At 38.3% G+C, this 15,357-nt stretch overlaps 1 protein-coding gene and 1 long non-coding RNA gene across 6 annotated transcripts in view; one reads left to right on the top strand and one right to left on the bottom strand.

Moving 5' to 3' along the window:
- Window positions 1-13,773, top strand: part of LOC309506700 (uncharacterized protein) — a 43,714-nt gene extending 29,941 nt beyond the window's left edge. For 3 of the 5 annotated variants that reach the window (XM_082180624.1, XM_082180623.1, XM_082180625.1), the window contains exons 4-13: window positions 5,274-5,651; window positions 6,353-6,775; window positions 7,617-7,874; window positions 7,963-8,217; window positions 8,305-8,547; window positions 8,710-8,967; window positions 9,617-9,931; window positions 10,025-10,273; window positions 11,578-11,661; window positions 11,960-13,773. In XM_082180624.1, the coding sequence (XP_082036750.1) occupies window positions 5,274-5,651; window positions 6,353-6,775; window positions 7,617-7,874; window positions 7,963-8,217; window positions 8,305-8,547; window positions 8,710-8,967; window positions 9,617-9,931; window positions 10,025-10,273; window positions 11,578-11,661; window positions 11,960-12,026 (2,530 nt within the window). In that variant the 3' untranslated portion in view covers window positions 12,027-13,773. The remainder of the gene's footprint in view (window positions 1-5,273; window positions 5,652-6,352; window positions 6,776-7,616; window positions 7,875-7,962; window positions 8,218-8,304; window positions 8,548-8,709; window positions 8,968-9,616; window positions 9,932-10,024; window positions 10,274-11,577; window positions 11,662-11,959) is intronic. The other 2 variants (XM_082180626.1, XM_082180627.1) reach the window with 2 other exon arrangements.
- The window catches only part of LOC309508091, a 348,495-nt gene that overhangs the window by 20,660 nt on the left and 312,478 nt on the right, over window positions 1-15,357 (bottom strand). The window lies entirely within an intron of this gene.

Genomic DNA, 15,357 nt, shown 5'->3' with positions numbered 1-15,357 from the left:
CTTTCGCCTTCAGAACTGCCTTAATTATACGGGGCATTGATGCTGAAGGTGCTGAAAGCATTCTTTAGAAATGTTGGCCCATATTGATAGGATAGCATCTTGCAGTTGATGGAGATTTGTGGGATGCACATCCAGGGCACGAAGCTCCCGTTCCACCACATCCCAAAGATGCTCTATTGGGTTGAGATCTGGTGACTGTGGGGGCCATTTTAGTACAGTGAACTCATTGTCACGTTCAAGAAACCAATTTGAAATGATTCGAGCTTTGTGACATGGTGCATTATCCTGCTGGAAGTAGCCATCAGAGGATGGGTACATGGTGGTCATAAAGGGATGGACATGGTCAGAAACAATGCTCAGGTAGGCCGTGGCATTTAAACGATCCCCAATTGGCACTAAGGGGCCTAAAGTGTGCCAAGAAAACATCCCCCACACCATTACACCACCACCACCACCACCAGCAGCCTGCACAGTGGTAACAAGGCATGATGGATCCATGTTCTCATTCTGTTTACGCCAAATTCTGACTCTACCATCTGAATGTCTCAACAGAAATCGAGACTCATCAGACCAGGCAACATTTTTCCAGTCTTCAACTGTCCAATTTTGGTGAGCTCGTGCAAATTGTAGCCTCTTTTTCCTATTTGTAGTGGAGATGAGTGGTACCCAGTGGGGTCTTCTGCTGTTGTAGCCCATCCGTCTCAAGGTTGTGCGTGTTGTGGCTTCACAAATGCTTTGCTGCATACCTCGGTTGTAACGAGTGGTTATTTCAGTCAAAGTTGCTCTTCTATCAGCTTGAATCAGTCGGCCCATTCTCCTCTGACCTCTAGCATCAACAAGGCATTTTCGCCCACAGGAGTGCCGCATACTGGATGTTTTTCCCTTTTCACACCATTCTTTGTAAACCCTAGAAATGGTTGTGCGTGAAAATCCCAGTAACTGAGCAGATTGTGAAATACTCAGACCGGCCCGTCAGGCACCAACAACCATGCCATGCTCAAAATGGCTTAAATCACCTTTCTTTCCCATTCTGACATTCAGTTTGGAGTTCAGGAGATTGTCTTGACCAGGACCACACCCCTAAATGCATTGAAGCAACTGCCATGTGATTGGTTGATTAGATAATTGCATTAATGAGAAATTGAACAGGTGTTCCTAATAATCATTTAGGTGAGTGTACATTTAAATGGTATCATGATTACAGTATTGTGTATTTTACCAAATCGCGACATGAGTGTATCTTTACACCCCTACTTTATTAAGGAAGGATCATGATATTTGACTAGTCAACCAACAACTCTTGGACTACATTTAGAGACGCAGTATCTCAGATTTTTTGCCTGCCAAGAGACTGACTCCACAGGACTAACTGACACACTCTACTCCAGTCATTTCTTTCACTTCAGCTACAATGGCCATGACTTTTACCCCCAAAAGCTGCATCTAAATTTGAATTTATCACAGACTGTTTAATGCAGTTCAGAAATGGCATTAATGTATTTACACTGCAGTTATTTCAATTAATTAATTGATTAATTAATGGTGTAAGATTAATGTTGTTTTAATTAAATATTGAAATCTGAAATATATTTCAGTATTTCCTATTTCAATATTTAACACTTATCTATTCTAGGCCACCCCATAAACCCACAGCAAGAACTACTTTTGTTGCAAACAAAATTTACATTACTTTTAAGAATAATAAAACAAATGTTGGGAAAGTGCATGAAGGGTTTTTCTATTGCATGCAGAAGCCCTTTATCAGAGATGAGGTAAATAATAGCATTGCAGTCCAAACTACAGTGGATTAATGGTTTATTATGGGGCTATTAAACATAAAAAAAATTAAAACGTCCATTTTTCGTTTTTCTCACCCCGGTTACCTCATCAGTGGATAATTGCCATTTCCTCTCCTTTTTTTATTTTTTATTTTACTTTTGCTAAATTGTGACTTAAGAAACTATCTTTTGAATAATATTGAATATTTTTTTCTTTTTTCTTGCATTTTTGCGCTGTGGGCTGTACCATAGCACAGGTGGTGGGGGGTGGCCTTCATCATGTATAGCCTACTCTGCGTGGATTTTGAGAAGTATATAGTTTAAAAGGCTAACACAGAGGGCCACCTTTTTTCACACAAAGTTCCATTTTAAATAACTGCTAAATCTAAGGCAGATCGGGAGCAGTGTGTGAAATGGTGGCCTGGAAACTTATTTCACCCGCTGCCCAGCTCGTTTGTATTTATTTACTTATTCGTTATTACTTTATTATATCGTTGCAAGCCTGATGCACCCAAATGATTTTGGAATTCGCCATTTGATAATAAACCGAAACAAATTATGAATCCGGTAATCTTGACTTGTGGCATATAGTTATAAGATAAATCCTATCGTTCGGCTCATCACATTGTGCTTCCATTGTAATGAACAGAGTTAATGACTGTGCTGAATTTAAGGGAACAAGAAGCACGGAAGTTCAATGTTGTCGTGGAAACGAACAATGATGCCCACTAGCGAGTGAAAATATCTGCATCTGGGGAGTTAATGTAGGCCTAAATATTTTGTATAGGGGAGACCGGGGATGAAAGTAACACCTTATGTTTGAGCATCTGTAACTCAGTCGCTGTTTGTGCTAGATCTCTCAAAATGTGATACATGGTGGCCTGGCCACATTTGTCTGCTACAAATATAACTCAATTGGACATATACAAAACAATCACAGATTGTGTGAGTTAATGTCAAATACTAAGAGTTTAGTTGTTACAATCTACCCACAACTGGCTGGGGATAGATGTAACAATGAGAGGTCATTTGCTGAAATAAGATTCACACTACTGTATTTTTTAAGAACTTTTAAATTTAGCACAGAAACAATTGTGAATAAAGGTGGTCATCTGTGTTAGCCTTTTAAACTATATACTTTTCAACATCCACGCAGGATGCTATAAACGATGTAAAACAGTCTGTGTAATGTATTTTTGCATTAATTTGCTAATTGTTACAAGCACCGAAGGTGCGGAGGAACCCATTGTATCTGTTGGTGTAGCAGCCCTTGGCTCCTTAATAATGGCAGACAGAGAGTCTCTAACAGGTGCAATCGTTTTTATTCTTCTAGATTCAGCACGAGCACCGTGAAAACTAGAAGTAAACACACAAATAGCTTGTTAATGAACCTTTGGCATGACACAAATTTACAAATAAATCTTCACCTTTACAGTGCATCATCATGCATTTGTGTATATGTGCAATGCACAATAAAAGTAACAACACATAAAACAACAATTTGCTCACTTAACACATGCAGCTTTCCTGGTACAAGATACACAACAAAACAATTTCCAGTAACAGTCAATATAGACATTATACATCCTTAAAGCCTTTCCGTCTCTTATACATGGAGCCAAATAATACACACCTTGCTCCGCTCACCAAGGTTGCAAACTTTAGACTTGCTGCTTTCCTGAATTAGCCGCTAGCTTGAAAGTCTCTGAACTAAAACAGCACACAAATGTGTGGACATAAGACAAAGCAAACTTCACAAAAAACATCATGAAAACGGAATTACATAACTAATTAATATTGTAGAGTGAACAGCATCAGAATTCCACAACCTAAGTTAACTTACATATGTCCCTGAGCTTCTAAGATGAGAGAAATCAGGGGGAAGCAAACTGTTGATCAGCTATACAGGTTCCTGGGCTCAGAGCCTCAAACCCAGTCACATGAATAACCTGACTGTGAATGCATTACCTCTTGCAGCCTCCAGTGGCCACTTACAGTTGGCGTACTTCTTCTTCTTCTTCCGCCATGGAAGTCTATGGCAGCCCATAGAAGCGCTTGTGGGAAAGTTATGAAATTTGGCACACAGATAGAGGACAGTCTGAACTGTTACCATAGCAAATTTGGAGTCTCCAACTCAATCCCTCTAGCGCCACCAACTGTCCAAAGTTTCACTCATATTTATGCTAATAACTTTTGAATCATAAGGACTAGAAAAATTATAATTTTTTCCTATGATTCCTTAGCTCAAGCCGATTCGGTTGCATTCTTTTTGATAAACCCAACCCATTCGTTATCGAATAACACGCAAATGAAATTGACATAGAGCACCCCAAATTGGACACAAGGCTGTATCTCCGCAACGCTTTATCGTATTCAGACCAAACTTGGTACGTCATCCCAAGCATGACCTGAGGCTACATGCTGCCTTTTTGCCTATAACTTCTGAACTTTAACTTTTTTTCTTTGCCTACAACTTTTTCGGTTTGTCCAAAAATCACTAGTTAGAACTCGTTAGATTCAGGGCGTCATACCGAATCGAATGATATCCAATTTTTCCATATCGACCATTTTAGGCGTCGGCCATTTTTAATTTTGTACCAAAATGCTGTATTTTATGAACACATCGTTACGAAACTCGGTATGGGTCATCAGTGCCATGCCCCGAAGGAGCCTGAGTAATTTCGAACTAGCGCCACCTAGTGGTAAAATCAAATTTTCAAATGCTTATAACTCTGGGTGTGGTTGACTTATTTTCACGGGATCATCACAGGGTCATCTCCTTGGATTCCTGAATCCTTGCCGAGTCCAACGATACCAAACTTGCTAGGTTTCGCCTTACAGTTTGTGTATCGTTGTGATTTAGCACTTGAAAAACATTTGCCAATATTTTCGAAACCATCCAATTGAGAAACCGACCAATCGAGACGAAACCACCGAAGGAAGTTTGGAAACATAAGTCGTTGGCTATACGCTAAGTAGCAAGAAAATGCAAACAAAGTCAGGTGATTATCCAATACAGTATTGTGAAATAAAATTCTATACTTAAATGCATTGGTGTAACATTATGAAACTCAGTATGTGCTATCAGCACCATGCCCTGAAGGTACTCAAAAGATTTTGAGACAGCGCCACATTTTGGTCAAAAGTTATAACAAAATTGATTGTAATTTATTATTGTAATGCCATTGGTCTTAAGGTTTGTCATTGTCACCTCACTCTGAACACATCACATCACAATTTTGTAATTATACCACCTATTGGTCGAAAGTGATAATCCATTAAATCATATTTTTAGTTAATGTATATGATTTTTCAGCCATTTTGCCGAAATTAATCTTTAAATGTCTTTAATTGCTCCTTGCTGCAGTTGGTCTGACACTCCCAGCCATGTTGGCATGTCTTATTGTCATTTTGCGCTTGGCCCCGATAATTGCTGCTTGCAGCTATATTTATTATTATTATTATTATTATTTAGATATGATTTCTCTGTTGCAGATTAAAGATTTGGAAAGAACTACTGAAGCAAATCACATTCTTTCGAGAATTCTTCCATAAAGCATCTCAGTGCAGTTGCTCCTTTTTTGACGTGAGACACAATAACAACCCTGAACTGTCTGATTTCCTGCTGGATCTTTACTCCCATGTGAAGAACTATGAGACTCAAACAGGCAGGAGTTTCCTTCCAGTATTACAGTCAGTTTTCCAGTTACCTGATGTCTGGATCATAGATCTCTCACAGAGAAAGACCTCCGTCCTCCTGGAAGTGCTGAAACTCCAGACTGAGAAGAAACTAGTAGAGCTGAGAGGATGTTCAGAGGAAGAGAGTGAAATGATGAGTTTCTTTCAGTGTCTGTCCTACATCTCACAGCTGAGGTACCTGAACTTTTGGATATTCACTTACTGTACCTACTTCTCAATCAGTTTCACTTCACTGCATTTTGAATTGTAGACATAAAATGTGCGCAGATTCAAACCAAACTCAATTTCGAAGTCAACCAAACTATAACATATTTACGTAATGTACAGTACAAGATTGTAAAAGTGACCAAACTTTTTTCTTTCAATGAAATTAGTATACTATACTTAAGTTTAATATAGCAATGGCACAACAGGGCAAAATTAAAGATTAGATAGGGCTATGTTTATTATACATTTTGTCCAATATGTTTAGACTTCATTCATGTTTAGACTTCATTCAATCTGTAAAACTAAATATATCTTGCAGCACAGGGTTAAGTCAGTATGTACATGAATTAAAAATTATGTTCAGTGGTGCATCAGGATTATGAACAGTGTTGTATCTGTGCGCGCAGACAGACGTCGAGTGACGCTGCTGGTGTTCGTACACTCGTACAATTTTCGTACAATTTAAAAAACCCATCATCGCTGCGCTTCTCATTCGGTGTGTGTGTGTGTGACCGCTTTCAGAGTTCTGTGAAATGTCTATTCATATGTGCCGACTGGACCAATCAGACACACAATTATTCATTATATTTAATTCATATTTAAATACTCATATTTCCCTTGAGATAAATTGCTACACATACAACATTTTAATTTTCTTTTGGAAACAGGTTTGACTATATGAATATCAGTGATGAAGTGCAGTTTCTTCTGAGACTCTTGATTAAAGCAGCAGAGACTGAGACACAGACAGGAGAGCAGATGCTGAAACTGTTATCATCAGTCTGCACCTACACATCTTTTCCTTATCAAGAGAATGACATAATTAAACAGAGTGATTTCCTGCTGGATCTTTACTCGCATGTGAAGAACTATGAGACTCGAACAGGCAGGAGTTTCCTTCCAGCATTACAGTCAGTTTTCCAGTCACCTGATGTCTGGATCATAGATCTCTCACAGAGAAAGACCTCCGTCCTCCTGGAAGTGCTGAAACTCCAGACAGAGAAGAAACCAGTAGAGCTGAGAGGATGTTCAGAGGAAGAGAGTGAAATGAAGAGTTTCCTTCAGTGTCTGTCCTACATGTCACAGCTGAGGTACCTGAACTTACATGCTTTTGATTGTTGATTTAACTCTCAGAGACCCAGGCATTGATATTCATGATGTTATTTATTTTTTCATCATTAAACATGTTTTAGGAAGGCATTGATGAGAACATTTATTTTGTTTATATATATTTTTAATTGGAATGTAATTTGGAAAAACATTGCTAATTTACTATGTTGATTTTTAATACAGCTAGTGAAAGTTGTGGATTCACAATTCAATGCACACATCTATATGTAAAATACTATATTACAATCAGTAAGGACAAATTCAATCCTTCAAAAGTTTAGAAATGTTACTATTTAAAACCAAGAACTATTTAAAAAAACTGCAATAAAAAATTAAGTTGAACAAAATAAAAGGTAAAGAATCTGTCCACGACTGTTGAACCAAATAGTGTCTCACTTTTTGTCACTTACATTCTGAAAGTACATTTTTCTCCATAAATGTTTTGGTTTTAGCAGTTTTTTTCCATTGTCGGGTATAATCAAAATAATAGAAATGCTCTTCTCTGAATATAACTGTAGGCTATAATGTAGTATTTTAATTCAAATCATTGAGACATTAACGACTTTACACAGCATAGAAAATAGATGCTGAGCTTAGAAAAATAGTCTCAAATGTAAGTTGATCATTTCAGGGCACATACTGTTGTTCAATAATTAAACACTTTAAGAATTAAGTAAAAAAAGTAAGATGGTAAATACTGTGTGAACTGGCCCTAAGAGTCTTTAGATTTTTTACACATGAAATACAATGCATTGTTCATTACTTTTTCCAATTGTAATGAGTCATATGTCATTTTAATCAAGTATGTATTGTATTTTTCAGATGTTCTGAGTGGTGTTTGTTAACTTTAGTTAAAGTGGTTCAGCTCAGAGAGAATCCAGAGCTGGTGACTTTACTGTTGGAGGTTCTCGGCTCCTCCGTCAGTCTGGAAGGAAGTTTACCCAGTAAAACCTGCAGGTCTGTGGGAAGAGTCTTACGTTTCTCTTCTGACAGACTCAACCTCTCTCTAAAACCTAAAGCCATCTCTTTAAGAGGAACAAGGCTTCTCTTCAGACACATCACACACATACACACACTCAGGTACAGACAGGATTATTAATAATCATCTCAAATGTTGATCTTGATAAATTTTCCTGCTAATATTTACAGTGCGTATTGTTTTGTTTAGGCTGAGTGGTGATATGGTGCTGAGAATAGTGCAGGTGTTGAGGTCAAAGAGGGTTCAAACTCCTGTCACTATTAATGAACTCATACTTGATCTGAATGGTGAACGGCTGTCAGAGAGGAAGTGGTCCAGAGTCCTGAGCAGTTTGGCCATCTTTCTGAGACTCTGGACTGTCCAGTGTTTGAACCTGACTGAATCCAAGATGGCGTCTGTTTCTCTATGTGTCCTACTATGTCACCAGGGCCCAGTGATTCTCAGGTATTAGACTATAAGACACATTTCAGCAGTGTTTGACTTTATATTTATCATGGCATATAAATAAAACATTGAATTCTGTATGTGTAGACCATCTGAAGAGAGTCTTCAGACGCTGGTTGAATGTGTGTATGAAGCTCAGGAAGAGGAACTGATTCAGCACTTCCTGCAGAAAGTGGGCGGAGATCTGACTTCCTGTTCCTTGAGCTGGGAAGAGCTTCACTATTTCCTGCAGCACAGAATTCAACAAATCACTGTGGACTTCAGAAAGAGCAACATTCAGTGCAACATCAGAGAAATTCTGCCATTTCTGAACAGGATTCAGTTTAAACGGTAAGCCGTTCAATAAATTATTTCTATCTCAAAAACACTTTAAAAATTATATAAAACCTCTAAATGAATGGCAAGATTTAAAGGTTTTAATTTTCTCACAAAATCTCGAACTGAATCAGAAATGATAAAGATGATGATGATGATTTGTGTGTGTGTGTACAGGATGAGCTCTATCTTCATGCTGTCTGTAATCACAGAGATCTATGAGAGCGGCTCTGTTGAGTGTGTGTTCAGTCTGTTGAGTTCAGTGAACAACTACATCACCCTGCAGAGCAGAGATCTGGACTCTGTCCACTGTGCGGCGCTGCGCTTCACACTGCAGCACTGCACTACAGTTTCACTCGACCTGCTGTGGACCTCCATACCAGAGGAAGAGCTGGAGAGCATTGTGCCTCTCTTCAGACATGTCTCCCACATTAGGTCTCGCTGCTTTTCTCTGGAGAGGCTTCTCAATGCGAAGGCTGCATTCCTCCTTTACCAGTCCTTCTGGAGCATTAAACACTGGAGTCTAGTGCATCTGATATAAAAAATATGTAAAAAATAAAATAAAAAACATTATATATATAAAAAATCTTTGTTTTCTGACTTAATGTAGTACTAAATGGCAATCATCCGTGGGCTCAAAGGCTGCTTTCCAAAGATCCTATAAATGGAAACAGACTTTGACAGTGTTGAATGACGTGAAAGTGGAGATATGCAGCCTTTCATTTGAGAAACTCCTTATTTCTCTCTTCTCCTCTTTCTCTTGGCCTGTTTGTTACATTCAACAGATTTTGTGTGATATAAAAGCCTAATGAATAAAAGATTGCGTTATTTTGCAACTAGTTAAAGACAAATTATTTTGTTAGTTGAATTTTATAGGGAAAAAACTGAATTCCCATCCATACTTAGTGTTTTAAGATACTGTGACTCTTAGCTGGTACTGATGTTCCCAGAGTCTGTGTTGATGTTTGTGTGTGTGTCTGTTAAGAGTTGATGGTGTGTGTGTGTTCAGTGTTGACAGGCTGCTGTTACTGAAGATGCTTTGCTGCTGCAGTGTTGATGATGATGTGTGTGTGTGTGTGTTCAGTATTGACAGGCTGCTGTTACTGAAGATGCTTCGCTGCTGCAGTGTCTCTGATGTCCAGCAGGAGTTTTCCTCAGTTCTGCTCTCCGTCCTGCAACACAAGCTGGACTTCTCCTGCCGTTCTGCTCTGGATCTGACAACAAACACACAGTCTGAGACTCTACATCTGACCACTGAAGACTGCCGTGTGATGACCACAGTCATTCAGAGAGCTCACACACACACACACACAAACACACAGCTGATTCTACAAGACTGTGAGATTAACACAGCTGGAATGGACCAGCTGTTCCCAGTGTTACATGCTGTGAAACTCTGGTGAGAAACATCAACAGATTACATTCATACACAAACAGACAGAAATCTAATATAAATATAAATGTAAATCATCTCTTTCTCTGTGTGTTTCAGCTGTGATAAATCTCTGCTGCTTCAGTTTCTGGCTCATGTGAGTCCTGAGGAAGCGGAGTCTCTTTCTCGAGCTCTGGGTGACGAGGTGGACCTCAGTCAGACTCCTCTGGAGCCGCAGGTCTGTCGAGGTCTGGCGCTGATTCTGGAATATTCTGAAGGACTGACTGAACTGGATCTGAGTCAGTGCCGTCTCACTGATCCCAGCCTGGATCTGCTGCTCCCAAACCTCCACAAAGCACAAAACATTGAGTGAGTGACTGAGACACAAAGTAGTATAAAGTATAATCTCTAGTATACACAAATCCGCCGCGATCTCTATGGGCGCCGCCATCTTGCCTGCCGCCATTACTGCGTGCCTGCGAAGTGACGGCGGTGTGACACTTGCCGGTGCCCTCTAATGACATTTCAATGAAAGCGGATCCTGGGGCTTAAATATTGTGATTGTCAAAACATTTTAGTAACTAAACTGAATTGTATTAGGTTTAGTGACAACATGTTGCAATGTTTATAATATATGGTACAATTTCTGGTAAGCTACGTTTTTTTTATTATTGCTTGAAACAAATTTCAGGATTTCACTTCAGTTCAATTCTTGTGATTTGATTTTGACTCATTTGGATAAATATTAGGTACACAAGATAGGCGTTAATTAAAAAAACAAAAAAACACTGATTGATCGATATTATGTATGATGAATATACATTTCGGTAAGTTGTACTGTTTCTTTTAACATTGTTCATTCGTGTTTATTTACTATTAAGTTGAGATGATCGGTTCACGTGCCGCTAGGGATCCGTCACGTCACATTTACAAACACCAAAACGGTATTTATTGTTTGAATTTCGTAATAAAATTGACAGAATCTGAGAGCTGAGCTTTTTTATATCATAACTAATCTGCTGTCTATAGACACAGAAAGTCTGTCGGTCTCCATGTACTTTGTGCCTCGCGATTTTTCTGTGCGTGAGAAAATGGATGTGTGGCGTGAGAGCGTGTGAAAAGCTGAAAAGTTGCGTGTGTCTCACGGTGAAGGCGTGAGAGTTGGCAGCTTACAGGTATTCAAGATTATTTTATTAATCATCTGGCATATGCGAGCTTCAGAACCTAAACTACAGGGCATTGATTGAAGGTCAGAATTATATGAGCTCCGGATGGATTGGCCAGATACTGCATACCTTCGCAGATGAGCTCATCACATTAAAAGGTGTCGTGAGGTTTTCACAGGCAGTGAACTCGTACCATAATGTGTCAGTAACAATACACAGAGAAAACTGCAAAGTTCTCGAATTCAGTTTGTGACTGCATGGTCGACCGTGTAGCCATACAGCAGGGCTACTGTACAAAATTAAAGATGAATAGATAAAAATAACATTTATTCGTAAATCTGTACATTCGTACAGCTACATCTGCTACAGCCGCCTACGGGACCAACGCTACTTCCTTAGCAGCAAGGCACGCAGTAATGGCGGCGCTGCTTTACTTCCGTGTTTCGCTGGATTTGTGTATAATGTAATATTTTTGCATTTTGTCTGATTTGTTTGTTTGATCTGCAGTTTTAGTGGCAATAGCATCACTGACACTGGGGCTCAGAGAATCTACAGTATCGTCTGTCGCAACAGTGACATAAAGACAGTAAGGTGTGTGTCTGAACGTCACAGAATCACATTCCCATCTTAAGTTATTTGAGCTGAAGTCTTACAGTAGCAACAAACATGAGGCTCAAAAATAAAACTGTGGTCTCTGAGTTGAAGTGATTTCTCTTTGATTCAAGGCCATTTTGTTTCTGCTTTTCCTTTGCTATCTACTACAATTTATCATCCATTAAAAATAAATTAAAACATTGGAACAATTTATGTCTACAAATCTGATTTCTGTTCATGATGGTGTGTTTGTTTCAGCACTGTTTCTAATATCAATGTGTGTTTGTATCTGTAGGCTCTTTAACAACAGAATTGAATCCAGAGAGCTCTTCCTCACAGACCCACGATTTGAGATCTGGTGATGATAATAAACTCTCTCTGGAATCAACAAGCAGGCGAAACAACCAATGCAGATCTAGAGAGATGAGGCTCGTGAAAAGGTGTGTGAACACTATTGAAGAATCGGCCCATCAGAGTCCCAGAGATGAATCTATCAGCAGATTTTATTCCATATTCATGTTTCATCATCATCTTCAGTCATAATCAACAGTGGGTTTCTGTTTCATTAACTATGTTTTGTAAAATGACTAAATCCATCTATAAACCGTCTTAGTTCTACTGTTAAACTGTTATACTGTAGTTTTGATTTGAGTTTTTATATCTGTTATTTTCAATTTAGTTTAGATTTCATTGTAATTTAGTTTTAGTGTAGTTAATACTTTCATAGTAGTCATTCATAGTGTCATTTTTCTCAGGGACGGTTTATTTAGTTTTTATTTTATTTTTAGTATTTTTATGTCTTCTAAAGTAAATATGCTAACTGGAATCGTTTAAAATAAAAACAGGGTTAAATATTTCAGCGGAGACTTTCAATCCAGTGTTTTTGCTATAGAGGCTTTTTCATGTTTAATTCAGGCGAGATATAAAGGTTTCAAGTTTGATATGTCATGTATTAAAACCTAAAATTAATTGGTGGTCTATTTTAGTATGTTTTGGAGTCATGAAAATCTATGTTAGTTTAATCTTCATTTTTAATGAAAATGTTTTCTTTACTCATAATATGGATTTCTGGTCTTTTTTCCCCTTTGTTTTGACAAACAAATTAATGACGAAAGCCAAAGCATGCATGCAGCTTTCAGTCCTTTTTCAGTCCTTCCTGTATGTGTGTTATCAGCATAATCTGAATATATGATGGATGGATGATAGATTTTATTATTTTTGCAGAACTGTTTGTAGATGCTAGAATTACACACTTCACCTAAAAAAAATAAGAGCGAATTGAAATACTGGCATAATTTTTTTGTGAATGCTAAAGATGCTTTTGATATATTTAATTTTCAATTTCAATGTATTTCCAGTAGAGGGCAGCAATGATTTGTTAAAGTGAAAGTGAAAGAAAGTGAAGTGACACAAAGGCCTGGTTTGGTAACACGTGCTCAGAATTTGTCCTCTGTATTTAACACATCCAAGTTAGTGCAAACACATTAGAAGCAGTGAGTAGTGAACACACACACACACACACACACACACACACACACAGAGTTAGGTACCTCGCTCTCAGTCGTTTCCTGCCGGTATTGAGAGTCAAACCCACAACCATTATGTTAAAAGTCAGACTCTCTAACCATTAGTCCACAACTGCCCTCTCATTAATAATGAAAACATCCAAACTGAAGGACATACAGTAATGTATTTACACCATTGATTACCTGATCTTTTCCTCTTCATCATGAAGAAGAGTTGAAACCGTTTGACTGCCTGAAAAAGTGTTTACTGCAGACTGAATACAAGAGAGATATTTTAGTCAGGAAAACACACTTACCTCATTCCTCCGACTAAAAACCGATTGGTCAGTTAGGCGAGTAAAACTTGATTTAGTTTTTATATCTTCTAGTTCTTCCTGAATGTTATGGTACTGAGGCAGTTTAGATATAATATTACAAATGTTAACAGGACGCGTTTACAAGGTGTCCCACTGTTACTTGACCAGTTTTCAGATGTATTTTTTTAATTACTTTTGTATTCAATCCTGTACTTATTACCTTTATTATTTCACTGGATAAAATCATAAACTCTTAACTGATTGAAAAATAAAATCTAGCTTTTCCATATTTGTGTCATATCCTGCATATATTCATTTGGAAGCATAATATTGTGCTAGACTTTTATTAATGTTCAATTGTTTAAAAATTTCACTGATAATCATGATCTGTCCTACTTTATTTCATGCTATTTTCTCTTTAGGTCTGATAGATCGAGTCGCCATTCACAAGTTTTTCTGAACTTAGTTTTTGAGATGTATTCATCTGATTTTAGCAGTTCTTTTGAACAATATTGTAAGGTAGAGAAACAGAGGACGATCTGATCGAGATGCACATTAGGAGAGACGATAAGGGCACTTGTGTTTTCCTCTTCAGAGTTTATGATCATTGCTGTTGCCATGACGATTCCATTTCCACAGACATGCTGGAACAACGGCTCCAATCCCTGAAACAATCTCAGTGTTTTTCAGTTGATGCTGAATGTGTCTGTATGAGGGAATCTCAGTAGGACGACTGAGAGCTTACAGAACATAAAACATCTTTGAGAAAGAGATGAGCAGCTGTTGAAGTGTCTTCCATACGTGTTCACTAATATATTACGCTTCACTGAGGTTTGTTTTGAGGAGAGAAACGTTGTTTAATATTTCTGCACATCATAGCCTGTAGATTTAAAGAGTTTCGTTTCATCAGAAGAACAATTCAAAATGTCAATTAGCCATTTTATGAAATCACTTTCATAATTTTAACTCGTTTTGTCTGTCTTCATGTACAAGATTGGTCTTCAGCACCAGCAAAGTACTTTTGCATCTATGAAAACACAATATTGAGAAGCTTTCTCCAAATCAAACACATTGTAAGGTCATAAAGAGCTGGTTCAGTTTGACCAGACCAGATTTCCTTAAAGTCCCTGTAAAGGCAATTCTAAAAAAAAATTCTAAACACATTAGAAATGTTAGAAATGTTTTGCTAAAACATATTACAAAGACTGTGAACTGTGAAGTACTGAATTGTGGAGTTAGACCGTTAAACAGTTTTTCACCATTGCTGTGTTCCGGATTTTTTGGGCGGGGCTAAAACGGGGGCTCGATGACGCACTGAAGCCCCTGAGCTCCTGGACACGCCCCTACTTGATGACGCACTGGAGCCCCTGACGCTGTCCCCTCCCCTAACAATATATAAATATAGCACATTCACATCAATTTGCCGATCGCGAGTTACTGTCAGTACTGTTAGTTACTAGCCTACCATAGATATCATATAAAGGCTTTATATGATATTTATGTTTACTACAGCCTACAGTTTGCTAGCTAGCTATGCCTCATCACGGAAATGCATAACCTGGATGCGATCACGTACAAAACAGATAATTTAAATTTACGAAAAACTAACGTATCACATCAACAAGAGGTGGATTAATTTTGTGAAGAGCCACCTTGATGGAGAGCTGAGGATCACCGCCAAAACCTGCCTCTGTAGTGATCATTTTACACGGGATAGTTTTATAAACTTTAGTCGGAGACAACTGGGATTCACTGATAATCTGCTGTTACTGCGGCCGAGCCGACTACCTCCCGCATCGGCCTTCATCCTCCCGTCGCGCCGACAACTGGTGCCATCGTTGGCAGTGCGTGCCCACCAATGAGTGTAAGTT

Source organism: Leuciscus leuciscus (assembly GCF_965113295.1).
Source record: "Leuciscus leuciscus genome assembly, chromosome: 1".
Lineage (NCBI taxonomy): Eukaryota > Metazoa > Chordata > Actinopteri > Cypriniformes > Leuciscidae > Leuciscus > Leuciscus leuciscus.
Note: the sequence above shows the minus strand (reverse complement) of the source record. Positions and strands in the feature narration are given on the sequence as shown.